This window comes from Oncorhynchus nerka, linkage group LG12 (assembly GCF_034236695.1).
Source record: "Oncorhynchus nerka isolate Pitt River linkage group LG12, Oner_Uvic_2.0, whole genome shotgun sequence".
Lineage (NCBI taxonomy): Eukaryota > Metazoa > Chordata > Actinopteri > Salmoniformes > Salmonidae > Oncorhynchus > Oncorhynchus nerka.
Window position 1 is genome coordinate 34,731,438 of NC_088407.1, and position 18,475 is coordinate 34,749,912.

The following is an 18,475-nucleotide window of genomic DNA, read 5'->3' on the forward strand; positions in this document are numbered from 1 at the left end:
CGGAATGACAGTAGAAGCATTTCACGGTTTTCCTTTGTATGAAAGATGAGCAACCCAAATTCAAGACATGTACAGACAACAAGAACATGACATTCACGCAAGCATGTAAATACTGCATTGCATATTGCTGTTATGCCAGTTGAAATGTAGATACCAGAAGAACGGCATAAACGAGACATTTACATACAAATCAAATAAGATGTAAATACCTTTAATAAAACGCAGTGTAACAAAGAAAAATAATCCAACAAAAAAAAGCAAGTTGATAACATTTACAACCACAAAATAAAAACTGTACAACTCTAAACATCTGGAGCCACTGCTATTTTTTTTTTGGTAAATATTTGTTTTATTAATTCACTGTTCTGTGATGAAGGGAATATATTGAGTGACGGGGAGGGAGAGGGGGGCTGTATAATGTGATTGGTATTTGAGAAGAAAAAAAACAGTGTAGTCTTCAAACACACATGTATGCATCGGTGTGGCAGGTGAAGTATTTCGCCACTGCCACTACAGCAGTAGGAAAGGACATTGGGGTGGATTTTCTAAACAGCAGGTAGTTATTTGTACAAGATGTCGTAGTGGCCGGGTCTATAGAGGAGAAAGACACGAGGCTCGCTGCCTTCAGGAAAGACGTGGTGGTTGACTGTGCCCCCCTCACCCCGGTCCATATACTCCACTAGGATGGACACGTTCAGGGCCTGGGCCAAGGCGATGATGTGGATATGGTCACTTTCTTTAGACATGGGCTCCACCTCCTGATAGTAAACACACAGAGAACAAACAAAGTGTTTGAGTTTGGGGACTTGTTATGCAACTCTAGATGATACTGGAATGTACATATGCAAGAAAACGTACAAGTTGATCCTTTTGGCAGTAGGAATGAGACAATATATCCACAGGAAAGTATAATTGCTTCCGGTGATAGAAATCTGAACACAGCGCTTTGAAAAGTTTATGCAATTATATTTTCCTGTGGATATAGTCTCACACTCCTACAGCCAAAAGGACCAACCGCAAAGACAACTGGTAAAGTATGTGAAAATATCATTTTATTCAACATTCTGGCTTGTAGATGCCGAGAGAAAACTTTCCTGATTCAAATGCTCATTTCCGCCCGACGTAGAATTGAATGCAATTCAACGTCGGGTTTCCAGGCAACTTGAGCGCTAACTTATTGCCTTTAACATCCTCAGCAATACAATGCCATCAGAAAGTATTCACACCCCTCAACTTTGTTGTGTTACAGCCTGCATTTAAAATGGATATGTCTTTAGAACTGTTTGCTAATTAATAAAATATGAAAAGCTGAAATGTCTTGAGTCGATAAGTATTCAACCCCTTTGTTATGGCAAGCCTAAATACGTTCAGGAGTAAAAATGTTCTTAAGTCTCAAAAGTGTGCAATAGTGTTTAACATGATTTTTGAATAATTACCTCATCTCTGTACCCCACACATACAGATAATTGTAAGGTCCCTAAGTCGATCAGTGAATTTCAAAACAGATTCAACCACAAAGGTTCAAATGCCTCACAAAAAAGGGCACTTATTGGTAGATGAGTAAAAAATAAAAATAAAAAACAGACATTGAATATCCCTTTGAGCATGGTGAAGTTATTAATTACACTTTTGAGAGTGTATCAATACACCAAGTCAATACAAAGATACAAGTGTCCTTCCTAACTCAGTTGCCGGAGAGGAAGGAAACCGCTCAGGGATTTCACCATGAGGCCAATAGATAAAACAGTTAGAGTTTAATGGCTGTCATAGGAGAAAACTGATGATGGATCAACAACATTGTTGTTACTTCACAATACTAACCTAAATGACAGAGTGAAAAGAAAGAAGCCTGTAAATAATAAAACATATTCCTAAACATGCATCCCGTTTGCAATAAGGCAACAAAGTAAAACTGAAAATGTTTGGCAAAGAAATTAAGCTTTATGTCTTAAATACAAAGTGTTACGTTTCGGGCAAATCCAACACAACATTGCTGAGTACTACTTCATATTTTCAAGCATGGTGGTGGCTTCATCATGTTATGGGTATGCTTGTTATTGGCAAGGACTAGGATTTTGGGGGGATAAAAACAAAATAGAGTTAAGCACAGGCAAAATCCTAGAGGAAAACCTGGTTTAGTCTGCTTTCCAACAGACCCCAGGGAGACAAATTGACCTTTCAGCAAGACAATAGCCTAAAACACAAGGTCAAATATAAATTGGTTACAAAGAAAACATTGAATGTTCCTGAATGGTCTAGTTACACTTTTGACTTAAATCTGCTTGAAAATCTATGGCAAGACTTGAAAATTGCTGTCTAGCAATGAACAACAACCAACTTGACAGAGCTCGAGGAACTTTAAAAATAATAATATACAAATATTGTACAATCCAGGTGCGCAAAGCTCTTAGAGAATTAATCAGAAAGACTCACAGCTGTAATCGCTGCAAAAGGTGATTCTAACATACTGTAAGTGTTCACATCCCGGAATCAACATATCAGTAAAGTTTGGACACACCTACTCATTCCAGGGTTTTTCCTATATTTGGACTATTTTCTACATTGTGGAAAAATACTGAAGACATCAAAACTATGAAATAACACATATGATATCATGTACCGTAATTTCCGGACTATAAACCGCTACTTTATTCCCACACTTTGAACCTCGCAGTTTATACAATGACGCGCCTAATTTATGGATTTTTCCCACTTTCACAAGATTCATGCCGCCAAAAAACTGAGCACCGTCACATAATGTGACGTAAATCGAGCGCGCTCAAACTTCCCATCATTCTGATTACGGTAGTAATTTTGTCACCCTCATCATGGCAAAGACACAGAGAAATGCATATGATGCAGCTTTCAAGTCGAAGGCGATAAATCTGTCTGTTGGAAAAGGAAATAGAGCTGCTGCATGGGAGCTTGGCCTTAATGAGTCGATGATATAAGACGTTGGAAACAGCAGCGTGAGGAACTGACTCAGTGCAGAAAGACAACAAAAGCTTTCAGAGGGAAGAAAAGCAGATGGCCCAAAGTATTTTCAGCCACTCGACATCAGTGTAAATCGTGCATTTAAGGTGGCGCTCCTTGTTCAGTGGGAGGCTTGGATGACAAGTGGGGAGAAATCCTTCACTAAAACGGGCCGCAGGCGAAGAGGATCTTATGGTCAAGTCTGCCAGTGGGTCCTGACAGCGTGGAGCATTGTCAAAAAAATCCACTATCATCAACGGGTTTCGAAAGGCTGGACTGCTGCGTGTTGAAGGGGCAGCATGAGCTCAGCGGGGTATTTGCCTCCGGATGAAAGTGACGAGAGCGACAATGAAAACGATCCAACATCGGACGAAGCAATTCTGAGGCTATTCAACTCCGACACCGAAGGAGATGACTTCAGTGGTTTCAGTGCACAGGAGGAAGATAGTGACCAATGACTTTCTTGGTAGGCTACTGTTTTAATTTTTGTTACAAGCCGTGTTTCGTTAAAGCCTATTTATTTTTGTTACAAGCCGTGTTTCGTTTAAAGGCTGTGTAAAGTTAATTTGTTTCAATGTACGGGTAGGCACCTGCGGCTTATAGACATGTGCGGCTTATTTATGTACAAAACACATTTTTTAATAATTCAGTGGGTGCGGTTTATATTCAGGTGTGCTTAATAGTCCAGCAATTACGGTAGTAACCAAAAAAGTGTTAAACATATCAAAATATATTTTATATTTGAGATTCTTCAAAGTAGCCACCCTTTGCCTTGATGACAGCTCTGCACACTCCTTGGCATTCTCTCAATCAGTAACATGACGTAGTCACCTGGAATGCATTTCAATTAACAGGTGTGCCTTGTTAAAAGTTCATTTGTGGAATTTCGTTCCTTCTTAATGCGTTTGAGCCAATCAGTTGTGTTGTGACAAGGTAGGGGTGGTGTACAGGAGATATCTATTTGGTAAAAGACCAAGTACATACAGTTGAAGTCGGAAGATTACATACACCGTTAGCCAAATACATTTAAACTCAGTTTTTCACAATTCCTAACATTTCATCCTAGTAACAATTCCCTGTCTTAGGTCAATATATCCACGTCATTTTCCTTCCTCATGATGCCATCTATTTTGTGAAGTGCACCATTCCCTCCTGCAGCAAAGCACCCCCACAACATGATGCTGCCACCCCCGTGCTTCACGGTTGGGATGGTGTTCTTCGGCTTGCAAGCCTCCCCCTTTTTCCTCCAAACATAATGATGGTCATTATGGCCAAACAGTTCTATTTTTGTTTCATCAGACCAGTGGACATTTCTCCAAAAACTACAATCTTTTTCCCCATGTGCAGTTGCAACACGTAGTCTGGCTTTTTTATGGCGGTTTTGGAGCAGTGTCTTCTTCTTTGCTGAGCGGCCTTTCAGGTTATGTCGATATAGGACTTGTTTTACTGTGGATATAGATACATTTGTACCTGTTTCCTCCAGCATCTTCACAAGGTCCTTTGCTGTTGTTCTGGGATTGATTTGCACTTTTTGCAAAGTACATTCATCTCTAGGAAACAGAACACGTCTCCTTCCTGAGCGGCATGACGGCTGTGTGGTCCCATGGTGTTGATACTTGCATACTATTGTATGTACAGATGAACGTGGTACCTTCAGGCGTTTGAAAATTGCTCCCAAGGATGAACCAGACTACAATTGTTTTTCTGAGATCTTGGCTGATTTCTTTTGATTTTCCCATGATTTCGTGCAAAGAGGCACTGAGTTTGAAGGTAGGCTTTGAAATACATCCACAGGTTCACCTCCAATTGACTCAAATTATGTAAATTAGCCTATCAGAAGCTTCTAAAGCCATGAAATCATATTCTAGAATTTTCCAAGCTGTTTAAAGGCACAATCAACTTAGTGCATGTAAACTTCTGACCCACTGGAATTGTGATACAATAAATTATAAGTGAAATAGCCTGTCTGTAAGCGATTGCTGGAAAAATTACTTGTGTCATGTACAAAGTTGATGTCCTAACTGACTTGCAAAAACTATAGTTTTTAACAAGAAATGTGGGGAGTGGTTGAAAAACTAGTTTTAATGACTCCAACCTAAGTGTATGTAAACTTCCGACATCAACTGTAGAACAGTTAAAATAAGCAAAGAGAAATGACAGTCGATCATTACTTTAAAGACATGAAGGTCAGTCAATTAGGAACATTTCAAAAACGTTGAAAGTTTCTTCAAGTGCAGTCGCAAAAACAATCAAGCACTATGATGAAACTGGCTCTCATGAGGACCGCCACAGGAAAGGAAGACCCAGAGTTACTTCTGCTGCAGAGAATAAGTTCATTAGAGTTACTGCGTGAATCAGGCCTTCATGGTTGATTTGCTACAAAGAAACCACTACTAAAGGACACCAAAAAGAAGAAGAGACTTACATGGGCCAAGAAACACAAGCAATGGACATAAGACTGGTAGAAACCTGTTGTTTGGTCTGATGACTCCAAATTGGAGATCAACCGCCATGTCTTTGTGAGATGCAGAGTAGGTGAACGGATGATCTCTGCATGTGTGGTTCCCACCGTGAAGCATGGAGGAGGTGGTGTGATGGTGCTTTGCTGGTGACACTGTGTGATTTATTTAGAATTTAAGGCACACTTAACCAGCATGGCTACCACAGCGATACGCCATCCCATCTGTTTTGCGCTTAGTGGGATTATCATTTGTTTTTCAACAGGGCAATGACCCAAAACACACCTCCATGCGGTGTAAGGGTTATTTAAGCAAGGAGAGTGAAGGAGTGCTCATCAATTAAACTGGCCTACACAAATAACCCGACCTCAACCCAATTGAGATGGTTTGGGATGAGTTGGACCGCAGAGTGAAGGAAAAGCAGCCAACAAGTGCCCAACATATGTGGGAAATCCTTCAAGACTGTTGAAAAAGCATTCCAGGTGAAGCTGGTTGAAAGAATGCTAAGAGTGTGCAAAGCTGTAATCAAGGGAAAGGGTGGCTACCTTGAAGAATCTCAAATATAAAATATATTTTGATTTGTTTAACACTTTTTATGGTTATTTCATAGTTTTGACATCTTCACTATTATTCTACAATGTAGAAAATATTACAAATAAAGAAAACCCTTGAACGAGTAGGTGTCCAAACTTTTGACTGGTACTGTATATAAATTAGATACTTCTGTATTTAATTTTATAATACATTTTCTAAAAACATGTTTTCACTGTCATTATGGGCTACTGGCGTATATTTAATCCATTTTGAATTCTGGCTTTAACAACAAAAATGTGGAAAAAGTCAAGGGGTATGAATACTTTCTGAAGGCACTGTAGATCTCCCTTATTCTCGGATGTTCCATTAGGAACCCACCTGCTGACAGAACTCCCTGACAGAGCGTCCCCCCTCGATGAAGTGCTGGAAGAAACCGTGCTCCCTCTGCAGGTAGCCTGAAGTGAGCAACCGCAGGTACACCACGATGTAGTCTGACACGCTCTGGTCTCTGAAGGAGCCCAGCAGTTCACTGAGTCCTGGCTGCTTCTCACACAGCTCTAACAGGTCCATGAACTAGGGGAAGAATAAACAATAATGTTCAGTTTGCTGATGCTTTTACGTCAAGTGACTTAAAAGTTAACATGTTCAGTATAGTGCATTTGGAAATTATTCAGACCCTTTCCTTTTTTCCATATTTTTTTTTTATCCCCTCATCAATCTACCAACAATGACAATGCGGAAAAAGGTTTTAGAAATTTTTGCAAATGTATTCAAAATAAAAAAACAGAAATAACTTATTTCCATAAGTATTCAGACCCTTTGCTATAGGAATCGAAATTGAGCTTAGGTGCATCCTGTTTCCATTGATCATCCTTGCGATGTTTCTACAACCTGATTGGAGTCTTACCTGTGGTAAATTCAAATGATTGGACATGATTTGGAAAGGCACTGTGCTTGAAAATTGTAATGTTTGTGCTTTTCTAATAACGAATTTCTGTGTTCTATTCATGTGCTTTTCTAATAAATGTTTTCTATGTTCATGCAAGTGACTGACTGAAAGAATCCTCACTATCAGTAGCTGCAATTTGACAGTATGCCCAGACCTTTGTTTTGAGAACAAAAGACATCTCAGTTTCAAGGTCTCAGCTTAGAGAGAATAATACTCGTGACGTATTGGTCTGTTACATGTTATGAACCAGTACGGGTCGGTCACACGAATGAAACAAAAACGTTAATGATTAATTAATTATGCTAAATCATGCAAATATAAACTTGTCTATAACTGAATAGCCGTATATAAGACAACCTCTGGGACTTCCCCAGCAGAGCTCCTGATTGATATGTGTACTATGGTGCATTGAATTGGTTGGAACCTCTCCAGCGCATTGATAATAAAGGACGATTCATTTAAGATGGACTTAGAGTGTCCCTGGTGGTCATTTCCACGACGCGGTGGTGCAGTTCCACGACAGCACACACCTGACTATATAAGGTCCCACAGTTGACAGTACATGTCAGAGCAAAAACCAAGCCATGACAGCCCGCTTGGAGTTTGCCAAAAAGACATCTAAAGGACTCGCAGAACACGAGAAACAAGATTCTCTGGTCTGATGAAACCGGTGGTGGAAATTTCTAACCAAAAGGAAGAGAGAGACTGTAGGTTCCTCAAACAGCAACTTTATAAGAGTTGCAAAAATGGAGCCGTTAACAATCCACTCAACAGTGCAGAGTTAAGAGCCCAACGAACAGAGTTGAGTCTCAGCTTTTATAGAAAAGTCCAACCTCTGTGTATATGGGGCAGTTAGCAGATGTGAGCAAACAGGGGTGGGGAACAGTGTGTAAAAGGCATTTAGCTTGTCTATGCAGATTAAGATAGCTGACATTACCACAGCTCACACTATTCTTCTATTCCGTCCTGCAAGTTTCCACACAGATGAGTTCCTACAGATAGTACAAACGGGATGTCACATACTGCAGTCGCACCCGGCTCTTATCTGTACGCCCAGACGTATCACAAGACAAGCCTTCACCAGTCAAAAAAACACTAGCATATAACAATGGACAATTCTCTGAGTGAAAACAGCATAGTATGTCTAAAATTAAATGTAATTTTCCCACTACAAACCAAGATTGAACTCTTTGGCCTGAATGCTAAGCATCACATCAGGAGAAAACCTGGCACCATCCCTACGGTGAAGCACGGTGTCAGCATCATGCTGTGGGGATGTTTTTCAGCGGCAAGGACTGGGAGACTAGTCAGGATCGAGCGAAAGATGAACGGAGCAAAGTAGAGAGAGATTCTTGATGAAAAACTGCTCCAGAGTGCTTAGGAGCTCAGACTGGGGTGAAGGTTCACCTTCCAACAGGACAGTAACCCTAATCACACAACCAAGACAACGCAGGAGTGGCTTCGGGACAAGTCTCTGAATATCTTTGAGTGGCCCAGCCAGAGCCCAGACTTGAACCCAATCGAACATCTCTGGAGAGACACAAAAATATCTGTGCATTGACGCTCTCAATCCAACCTGACAGAGCTTCAGTGAATTTGCAGAGAATGGGACAAACTCCCCAAATACAGGTGTGACAAGCTTGTTGCGTCATACCCAATAAGATTAAAGGCTGTAATCGCTGCCAAAGGTGCTTCAACAAAGTACTGAGTAAAGGTTCTGAATACTTATGTGAATTTGATAGTTTTTTATTTTTAATACATTTGCAAACATTTCTAAAAACCTGTTCTGCTTTATTTAATTTTTATTTAACCTTTATTTAACCAGGAAGGCCAGTCGAGAACAAGTTCTCATTTACAACTGCGACCTGGCCAAGATAAAGCAAAGCAGTGTGACAAAAACAACACAGAGTTACACAAACAAATGTGCAGTCAATAACAATAGAAAAAGTCTATGTACATTGTGTGCAAATGTAGTAAGATTAGGGAGGTAAGGCAATAAATAGGCCATAGAGGCAAAATAATTACAATTTAGCATTAACACTGGAGTGATAGATGATGATGTGCAAGTAGATACTGGGGTGCAAAAAAATTAAATAAATAACAATATGGGGATGAAGTAGTTGTGCTACTTACAGATGGGCTGTGTATTATATGGTATTGTGTGTAGATTGATGAGGGGGGAAAACTATTTAATCCATTTTAGAATAAGGCTGTAATGTAAAGAAATGTGGAAAAGTTATGGGGTCTGAATACTTTCCGAATGCACTGTATACAAAAAGTGTACAAAACATCTTCCAAATATTGAGTTGCGCACCCCCCCATCCTGGTCTAAGAGCATTTCGTAGTATTCTGTACACAAATCCGTGACACTTTATTTAGTATGTTTGTTATGTTTCATATGGAATGTAATTTATGGATATCCATCATCCATTTTGTATGATATGTTACAAATTGGAATTCGTACCATATGATACGAATTTGCAAAATGTACGACACGAATTCCTATTTGTTAGTGTTAGCTAAAAGGGTTAAGGTTAGGGGTAGCTAACATGCAAAGTAGTTGCAAAGTAGCTAAAAATAGCAACTAGTAGTTCCAGAGTTGATAAAATGCTAAAGTTGTCCGCGATGAGATTCAAACATGCAACCTTTGGGATGCTAGACTTACACATTATGCGCCCACCCATCCACTCTGACCAACCACCCTACTTTTATTATGTAACCATACCAAACGTAACATATCCTACTAATTGAGTATCCCGGATTTAATTTACTATGTTACGTCTAATCTATGAGACAAGGTTGCCCCCAGACCAGCCTCAATTCCTTGGGGCATGGACTCTACGAGGTGTTGAAAGCGTTCCACTGGGATGCTAGCCCATGTTGACTCAAATGCTTCCCACAGTTTTGTCAAAGTTGGCTGGATGCCCTTTGGGTGGATTATTATTGACACACACAAAAACACAACAGCTTTGCAGTTCTTTACACAAACCAGTGTGCCTGGCATCTACTACCATACCCTGTTCAAAGGCACTTAAATATTTTGTCTTGCCCATTCCTCCCCTTCATCTACACTGATTGAAGTGGATTTAACAAGTGACATCAATAAGGGATCGTAGCTTTCACTGGGTCAGTCTATGTCATGGAAAGTCCAGGTGTTAATCATGTTTTGCACGCTCAGTGTATGTCATGCGTGTGAGCTGTCACTGTTGTTCATGTGGTGTACAATAAGAGGGAAGCAACTCACAGTATTGTGGAAGTCTTCAATGGTGAACTCAGTGAAACCCTGGTTTACCAGGTCCAGTTTGCTCTTTGCTGCCACTGCTTTGAACCTATAGAGACATAAAACATTGCATCGGTATTCAGTGCCTATTAATTAATGCAGCAACACTAATCATATTGCATCCATCTTTCGTATTACATAGTCTGCTTTACCGACCACCAATGAGCTAAATGCACCATGGAAGTGTTATGTTACCTCTGCAGCTCTTTGCTGTCTTCGAGCAGTGATTCGAGATGTGAAAAGCCAAAAGCTCTGTAGAAACAGTTCCCGTCTGGTCGCGTCTTACGAATATATGAGTATTTTTTGTGTAAATCCTAAGGGGGAAAAAAGGGACAGAAAGAGAGTAAATACAATAATTATGTCACCATTTCTAACCTGGATTGATTTTGTGTTCGTAAGGACCCTTTCGCCTTAAACCAGTATGAAGTGATGCGGATTCAAATCCTGTAATTGAAAAATTGTGTGCTTTTACTGACCTTGATCTTGAGCTGATAAATGGTGTCTTCCGCAGCATACTCTCTCTGCAAAACTGACAGCTCCTGTCTGTCTGACACTAAAAGGATGCTTGTTGCGATCTAGAGACACACACACACACACACATTAACGCACGGACGTTTCATACTCATAGACTTACAGAAACGGATATAAAACAAGAACACTGGGTGATTAAAATCATGTGATGCAAAGGTATGCATTTCTAGTGCAGTTCAACCTTCTCCACAGCTGACTTGTGTCAGTCTAATTCAAAACCTTAGCCTACATATTATCAACGCCTATTCAAGTGTAAAATCTCTCACCTCCTGCTGAATTCTGTCCTGCTGTGCCATAATGGCCTCATCATAAGCAAGACAGTTTACTCCTCCAGCTGGAGAGAAGAAAACAACAACATAGACGTGTACATGACGTTTACAAGTAACATGACAGTTCATTCACAGAGAGTGAAGTGCAATGGTGCTGTAAAAAAAAAGTTAACCCCAATTCTGAATTTAACGTGGGAACAAGCGATATAACATAATGGTTATTGGAGTAGCTGTGTCAACACAACACAGTGATGGGAAGCATATTTGCAAAATCACACTTTTTAATAACAATTGTTGGTTACGTACTTTATACCACAACATGAAATTGATGACAACGTGCATGGGGGTTTTAGCTAATTCTGTCATCACATATCCGTCTACCATTGGTAATCAACAGTATTAAATCTGGTTCACTTGGGGTGAAAGTGCAACCATGTTATCAACATCAGACCATATTTTTAGGTACAACTAGGTTGAATGTATTGGTTAGCAAGCTAGCTAAGCTTGCTAACTAGCCAACTATCCTATTTTAGTTATGGTGTCAATAAACATTTGACAACCAATTGAAATCCGGCAAAAATATACTGTGAATGAGATACCATTAAGCATTATATGTGACATAATGTGGTATCACCTTCATCCTACAAAAACTACAGGTCGAAAATGCGTTTCTTTGTGTGTGATTTTAATGCTTTGGCCTCCCCTATTGCCCTCTCATATTCATGCAGGCAACTTGTCCATCAACTGCTATCACTAGATTGCCTAACAATCACATTACACTTGCATAAATAACAATGCGTTGATAGCCGAAGCCGGTTAGATTTCGGTCATCTTTCGTTCTGATGTTGTTTCACTCACCCTCCATCTCTCCCTGTGTTGTTTCCTGCTGTTGCTCCTGCGCCATTTTAGCCGTAGAATTGTGTTTCCTCTGTCTCACTGACCTCATTCTAAACTTCCGGGTCCCAGCACAGCAGCTGAATATTTCCCTATGACAAATGCACATAAATGCAGATATCACAAATATTTAGAACGGGTCATTGGTTTTCTGTCTCAAATAACTAGATTTTCTATACTTGCAATGAATGTGTTTGAGTGAAAAGCTAATCCAATTTTATATTAATCATCAAGACCTTTTTATTTCTCAAATGGCTCATTTCCACTGATGATTTAGTCCAGTGTTTTACCCAAAACCCAAACTTTTGTTCTCATCTAAGCGGGCCGCCCGGCACATTTGTCTCACTGGACTGTGGCTCCAGCGTACCTGCTTACTGGGAGCCAAAGCACAGCCCTGGGTACTTTTCAACTTGCATTTAGAATGGCAAAGCCATTGTAAAGTCACAAGTCTGTAGTGTCAAACTCCTGAACACTAGAGCTTAACATAAAGTGGCCCAGCCAAAGCTTAACATAAATTGGTGAATCGCGACCCAATGATGTGGGAGTGAGTCTCAATGGAAAAGCACCAAAACACTTGGGTCAGCACATGTGAAAATGACCTATTATATCATGGTTTGATGTACAGTACCAGGTTTAGACTCATTCAAGGGTTTTTCTTTATTTTAACTATTTTCTACATTTTAGAATAATAGTGAAGATATCAAAACTATAAAATAACACATATGGAATCATGTAGTAACCAAAAAGTGTTATAAACAAATATATACATTTTAAACTGAGATTCATCAAAGCCACCCTTTGCCTTGATGACACCTTTGCACACTCTTGGCATTCTCTCAACCAGCTTCACCTGGAATACTTTTTCAACAGTCTTGAATGAGTTCCCACATATGCTGGGCACTTGTTGGCTGCTTTTCCGTCACTCTGCGGTCCAACTCATCCCAAACCATCTCAATTGGGCTGAGATCGGGTGATTGTGGCAGCCACATCATCTCATGCAGCACTCCATCCCTCTCCTTCTTCGTCAAATAACCCTTACACAGCCTGGAGGTGTGTTTTTGGGTCGGTCCTTGTCCTGTTGAAAAACAAATGATAGTCCCACTAAGCACAAAACCAGATGGGATGGCATATCGCTGCAGAATGCTGTGGTAGCCATGCTGGTTAAAAGTGCCTTGAATTCTAAATAATCACAGACAGTGTCACCAGCAAAGCACCCCCACACCATCACACCTCCTCCTCCATGCTTCATGGTAGGAACTTCACATGCGGAGATAATTTGTTCACCTGCTCTGCGTCTCACAAAGACATGGCGGTTGGAATCAAATTTGGAGTCATCAGACCAAAGGACAGATTTCTATCCGGTCTTATGTCCATAGTCATGTTTCTTGGCCCAAGCAAGTCTCTTCTTATTATTGGTGTCCTTTAGCAGTGGTTTCTTTGCAGAAATTCAACCATGAAGGCCTGATTCTTGCAGTCTCCTCTGAACACTTGATGTTGAGATGTGTCTGTTACTTGAAATCTGTGAAGCATTTATTTGGGCTGCAATTTCTGAGGCTGGTAACTCTAATGAATTTATCCTCTGCAGCAAAGGTGTCTTCCTTTCCTGTGGCAGTCCTCATGAGAGCCAGTTTCATCATAGCGCTTGCTGGTTTTCGCGATTGCACTTGAAGAAACGTTAACGAAATTTTCCAGTTTGACTGAACTTCGTGTCTTAAAGTAATGATGGACTGTCATTTCTCTTTGCTTATTTAAGCTGTTCTTGCCATAATATGGACTTGGTATTTTACCAAATAGGACTGTCTTCTGTATATCACCCCTACCTTGTCACGACACAACTGATTGGCTCAAACGCATTAAGGAAAGAAATTCCACAAATTAACTTTTAACAAGGCACACCTGTTAATTGAAATGCATTCCAGTTGACTACCTCGTGAAGCTGTGGGGAGATAAACCTTAAAGCATACACCATTGCTGTATTAGGGAATACACCTGCCCGTGTGTTACTGACCCACGCTATTTAAAAATAAATAGTTTGGAAGTAATAGTTTCTCCCTTGGAAGGAGAAGATTATCACAGAGATGCCAGGATTGTTGTGGAGGATACACCAAAGTTTACACCAATTATAAATTCTCTTGAAACCTTTACTATTTTGTGGTTGCCCCATAGAGGACGATTATTTTACACCACCCGTACATTACATGGTATTCAGTTATCATTTACTTATCACCCTGCTTTAAATAAACTTATGCGAGTTAAGGGATAGACTATACACATATAGGGTTATTTTGTATTCCTTTATCTGTATTCACATTACACGTAGAGCCTAATTTTTAAAAAATGTAAAAATTAAACACTTTTTGAGATATGGTAGACGAGAGCTCAGAGTTACCTGAGGGGCCGATTGCTATGAAACCCACCGCCCCTCTACAGTTCTTAGTAGGAAAATAACCCACAATGGAAAAAGAAGCCTCTGAATACACAGCGGGGCAAAAAAGTATTTAGTCAGCCCCCAATTGTGCAAGTTCTCCCACTTATAAAGATGAGAGGCCTGTAATTTTCATCATAGGTACACTTCAACTATGACAGACAAAATGAGGGAAAAAAATCCAGAAAATCACATTGTAGGATTTTTTATTCATTTATTTGCAAATTATAGTGGAAAATAAGTATTTGGTCAATAACAAAAGTTTATCTCAATACTTTGTTATATAACCTTTGTTGGCAATGACAGAGGTCAAACGTTTTCTGTAAACTGAAATTGAAGAAGAAGGCGAGTTTTCCGATAGTCTGAAGGACTCTCGTGCATGTGCTGCCGGTTCACAGAGTATGCAACAACAGCTGGATCGCTAGAGGGCAGAACTAAGGCGCTTATCAAACATGGTGAAGTAGCACTAATTCAGGGTGAATTTAAAAACATACAGCCTCGAACATCACAGAGACTGGAGATGAAACGGACTGAATGGATGAAGACACAGCCAGGTGAAGATGACCTGTGATGACCTGTAATAAAGACCTGTGGTACGGGACAACTGTACTATGATTACAAAACATGGAGTTTTGGGAACTTGGAAACAGCAGCGAAACAATTTCCCCGCATCACTGCAGAGCCTGGAAAAAAATGAAGACTGAGGAAAGAGCAAGAAATGCTGGACTTGACACACAGCTCAAGAAAGCCCAACTAGCCCAACTGGACAAAGGCAAAACCAACATTCTAATGGTGGCTGGAACTCCAGCCACCCAGCCACAACAACCACCACCACAACCTCCTCAACCACCTGCATCACAGTTTCACCAAGCACCTGCAGCTCAGTTCCCTCCTCAGCCAACCCACAACCATACCTTCCACCACTGAGACAACCACTGGTGTGCTGGAATTTCGGAAGGACAGGTCATATGAGAAACATGTGCCGACAACAACCACAGCAGCAACCTTGGCAGCAGAGGGGAAGAGGTCAATGTAAAGGGAATGCTGGCAGAGGGAACCTCCAAGATGGTAGAGGTGGAAGACTAGCCTACACTGGACAGCCTCAACCTGTTTTTTCCCAGACTCAACCAATGAATGGTCGACAATATGGATGACCCCAACAGCCTCCTGCGACAAACCAGATGGGGTTCCCACAGCAGAATAATCAACAATAGGGATGCCCTGATCCCCTTCTCCAGCATCACCAGTACATACACTGCTCAAAAAAATAAAGGGAACACTTAAACAACACAATGTAACTCCAAGTCAATCATACTTCTGTGAAATCAAACTGTCCACTTAGGAAGCAACACTGATTGACAATATATTGCACATGCTGTTGTGCAAATGGAATAGAAAACAGGTGGAAATTATAGGCAATTAGCAAGACACCCCCAATAAAGGAGTGGTTATGCAGGTGGTGACCACAGACCACTTCTCAGTTCATATGCTTCCTGGCTGATGTTTTGGTCACTTTTGAATGCTGGCGGTGCTTTCACTCTAGTGGTAGCATGAGACAGAGTCTACAACCCACACAAGTGGCTCAGGTAGTGCAGCTCATCCAAGATGGCACATCAATGCGAGCTGTGGCAAGAAGGTTTGCTGTGTCTGTCAGCGTAGTGTCCAGAGCATGGAGGCGCTACCAGGAGACAGGCCAGAACATCAGGAGATGTGGAGGAGGCCGTCGGAGGGCAACAACCCAGCAGCAGGACCGCTACCTCCGCCTTTGTGCAAGGAGGAGCAGGAGGAGCACTGCCAGAGCCCTGCAAAATGACCTCCAGCAGGCCACAAATGTGCATGTATCTGCTCAAACGGTCAGAAACAGACTCCATGAGGGTGGTATGAGGGCGGTATGAGGGCCCGGCGTCCACAGGTGGGGGTTGTGCTTACAGCCCAACACCGTGCAGGACGTTTGGCATTTGCCAGAGAACACCAAAATTGTCAAATTCGCCACTGGCGCCCTTGTGCTCTTCACAGATGAAAGCAGGTTCGTTCACACTGAGCACATGTGACAGACGTGACAGAGTCTGGAGACGCCTGCAACATCATCCAGCATGACCAGTTTGGCAGTGGGTCAGTCATGGTGTGGGGTGGCATTTCTTTGGGGGGCCGCATAGCCCTCCATGTGCTCGCCAGAGGTAGCCTGACTGCCATTAGGTACCGAGATGAGATCCTCAGACCCCTTGTGAGACCATATGCTGGTGCGATTGGCCCTGGGTTCCTCCTAATGCAAGACAATGCTAGACCACATGTGGCTGGAGTGTGTCAGCAGTTCCTGCAAGAGGAAGGCATTGATGCTATGGACTGGCCCGCCCGTTCCCCAGACCTGAATTTGTTAATGCGTCTGGTACCCTTATTAAACACAGTTTACAGATAGAAGTCCTGCTTGACGCTATGTTGCTTCCTGCCAAGTTGGCTATTCTTAAGGTCCGTGCCCACACAGGTAACACTGACAGCGTTAGTTTGGGTAATGCAGCTGCTGATAAGAATGCTGGTTAACGTTGCCATTCTCATGCTGTTATGCTTTCCTCCCTGTGTACGTCTTAAATCGCTGATCTGGACCAACACCAGACTGCGGATGCACTTAATCACCCTTTGTGGGAGTCTAGAGGTTGCTCTAGGGGCCCTGATGGCCTGTGGAGGCAGTCCCTCCCTGGCAAACCTGTTCTGCCCTTACCTCTCATTTCCTCTGTGTATCGCCTGGCCCACGGGGTGGGTCACGCGCCAAGGGGGGAGATGGTAAGACTAATATCTGACACCTGGTTTTGACCAAATCTGGACAAAACCAGGTGATGGCAAAACACACGTGTATAAATGTACTACGTGCATGCAATACAACATTGGTAAGGGTAACCCCCTGAAACCAGGGAAATTCCCAGCGCCGGCCGGCCCGTTCACCCATTTAGCTATGGATTTCATAGACATGCCTGAACAAAAAGAAAGAAAGAGATACTGCCTGGTAATAATTTTACCAGGTGGGTTGAAGCATTTCCAACCGTGCACTGTGATGCCAAAACAGTAGCAAAACTTCTGGTAAGGGAAATCATCCCTAGATTTGGCGTACCGGAAGTTCTCTCTGCAGACAATGGCAACCATTTCACAGGAGATGTGGTTGCACAGGTGGCTGCCCAATTGGAGATCGATCAGAAGTTTGTTTGTATCTACCACCCACAAAGCAACGGGATTACTGAGAGGGCTAATCAAACCATAAAAGGGGAGGCTTGCCAAAGCATGCCACTCCACAGGGAAGTCATGGGTAGTGTCTTCCCAGATGTTGTTACACATGACCACTTTGGTCAAATTGTTAAAAACAAAACTTGGGGTAAACCTTTAAGGTACATGTTTTGGTGCTTCTTATTCTGCACCAGCAGTCTCTGCTCTGAGGAATAGAGATCCAGGGGAACCAATTGAAAACCAGTAATCAATGGGTAAACCCAGAATCTGAGCAGACGAGCCACGCCTATTGGTTCATATGTAGTCATTTTGAAAAACCCTCAGAGTCAAAAGTTTGTGAGTGTTTTTGGTGACAAGCCACATTTCTTCAGCCTCCTGAGGTTGAAGAGGCGTTGTTGCGCCTTCTTCACCACACTGTCTGTGTGGGTGGACCATTTCAGTTTGTCCGTGATGTGTACGCCGAGAACTTAAAACTTTCCACCTTCTCAACTACTGTCCAGTTGATGTGGATAGGGGGGTGCTCCCTCTGCTGTTTCCTGAAGTCCACGATCATCTCCTTTGTTTTGTTGTTGTTGAGTGCGAGGTTATTTTCCTGACACCACACCCGAGGGCCCTCACCTCCTCCCTGTAGGCCATCTCGTCATCTGAGGTTCTGAGAATATGACTGGTTTTCTGAGAACACAAGGCTGCCGCAGGCCTGATGAAAACAGCCACCTGTCAGAAGATGCTTAGACCCGTTCACCTTGTTATGACCCTATACTTGTAATGAAAGGTCAAGTTTCGGTCAAACCCACTTCAGAGCTTTTAATTGCTGACAAGATGGTTGCTGCTGTCAGAGGGAGGTTAGATTTATTAAAATGTTGTTGTCAGGGAAAGTCACGCAAGGGGGACTGGGGAGGCTTTAGGAGTTACAGGAGGTCTTAGCTCTACCCAGGTTATGCAAAGTGT

The 18,475-nt window shown here is 41.9% G+C and overlaps 1 protein-coding gene across 1 annotated transcript; it reads right to left on the reverse strand.

Annotated features, from left to right (window-relative positions):
• Window positions 1-195: 195 nt before the first annotated feature.
• Window positions 196-11,975, reverse strand: LOC115138167 (ubiquitin thioesterase OTUB1-like). The gene is made up of 7 exons (XM_029674703.2): window positions 11,854-11,975; window positions 10,993-11,060; window positions 10,672-10,770; window positions 10,391-10,509; window positions 10,160-10,244; window positions 6,345-6,539; window positions 196-758 (listed from the first exon to the last, which is right to left on the reverse strand). The coding sequence occupies exons 1-7, from the start codon at window positions 11,939-11,941 to the stop codon at window positions 561-563; spliced, it is 852 nt and encodes a 283-aa protein (XP_029530563.2). The 5' UTR covers window positions 11,942-11,975; the 3' UTR covers window positions 196-560.
• Window positions 11,976-18,475: the final 6,500 nt, after the last annotated feature.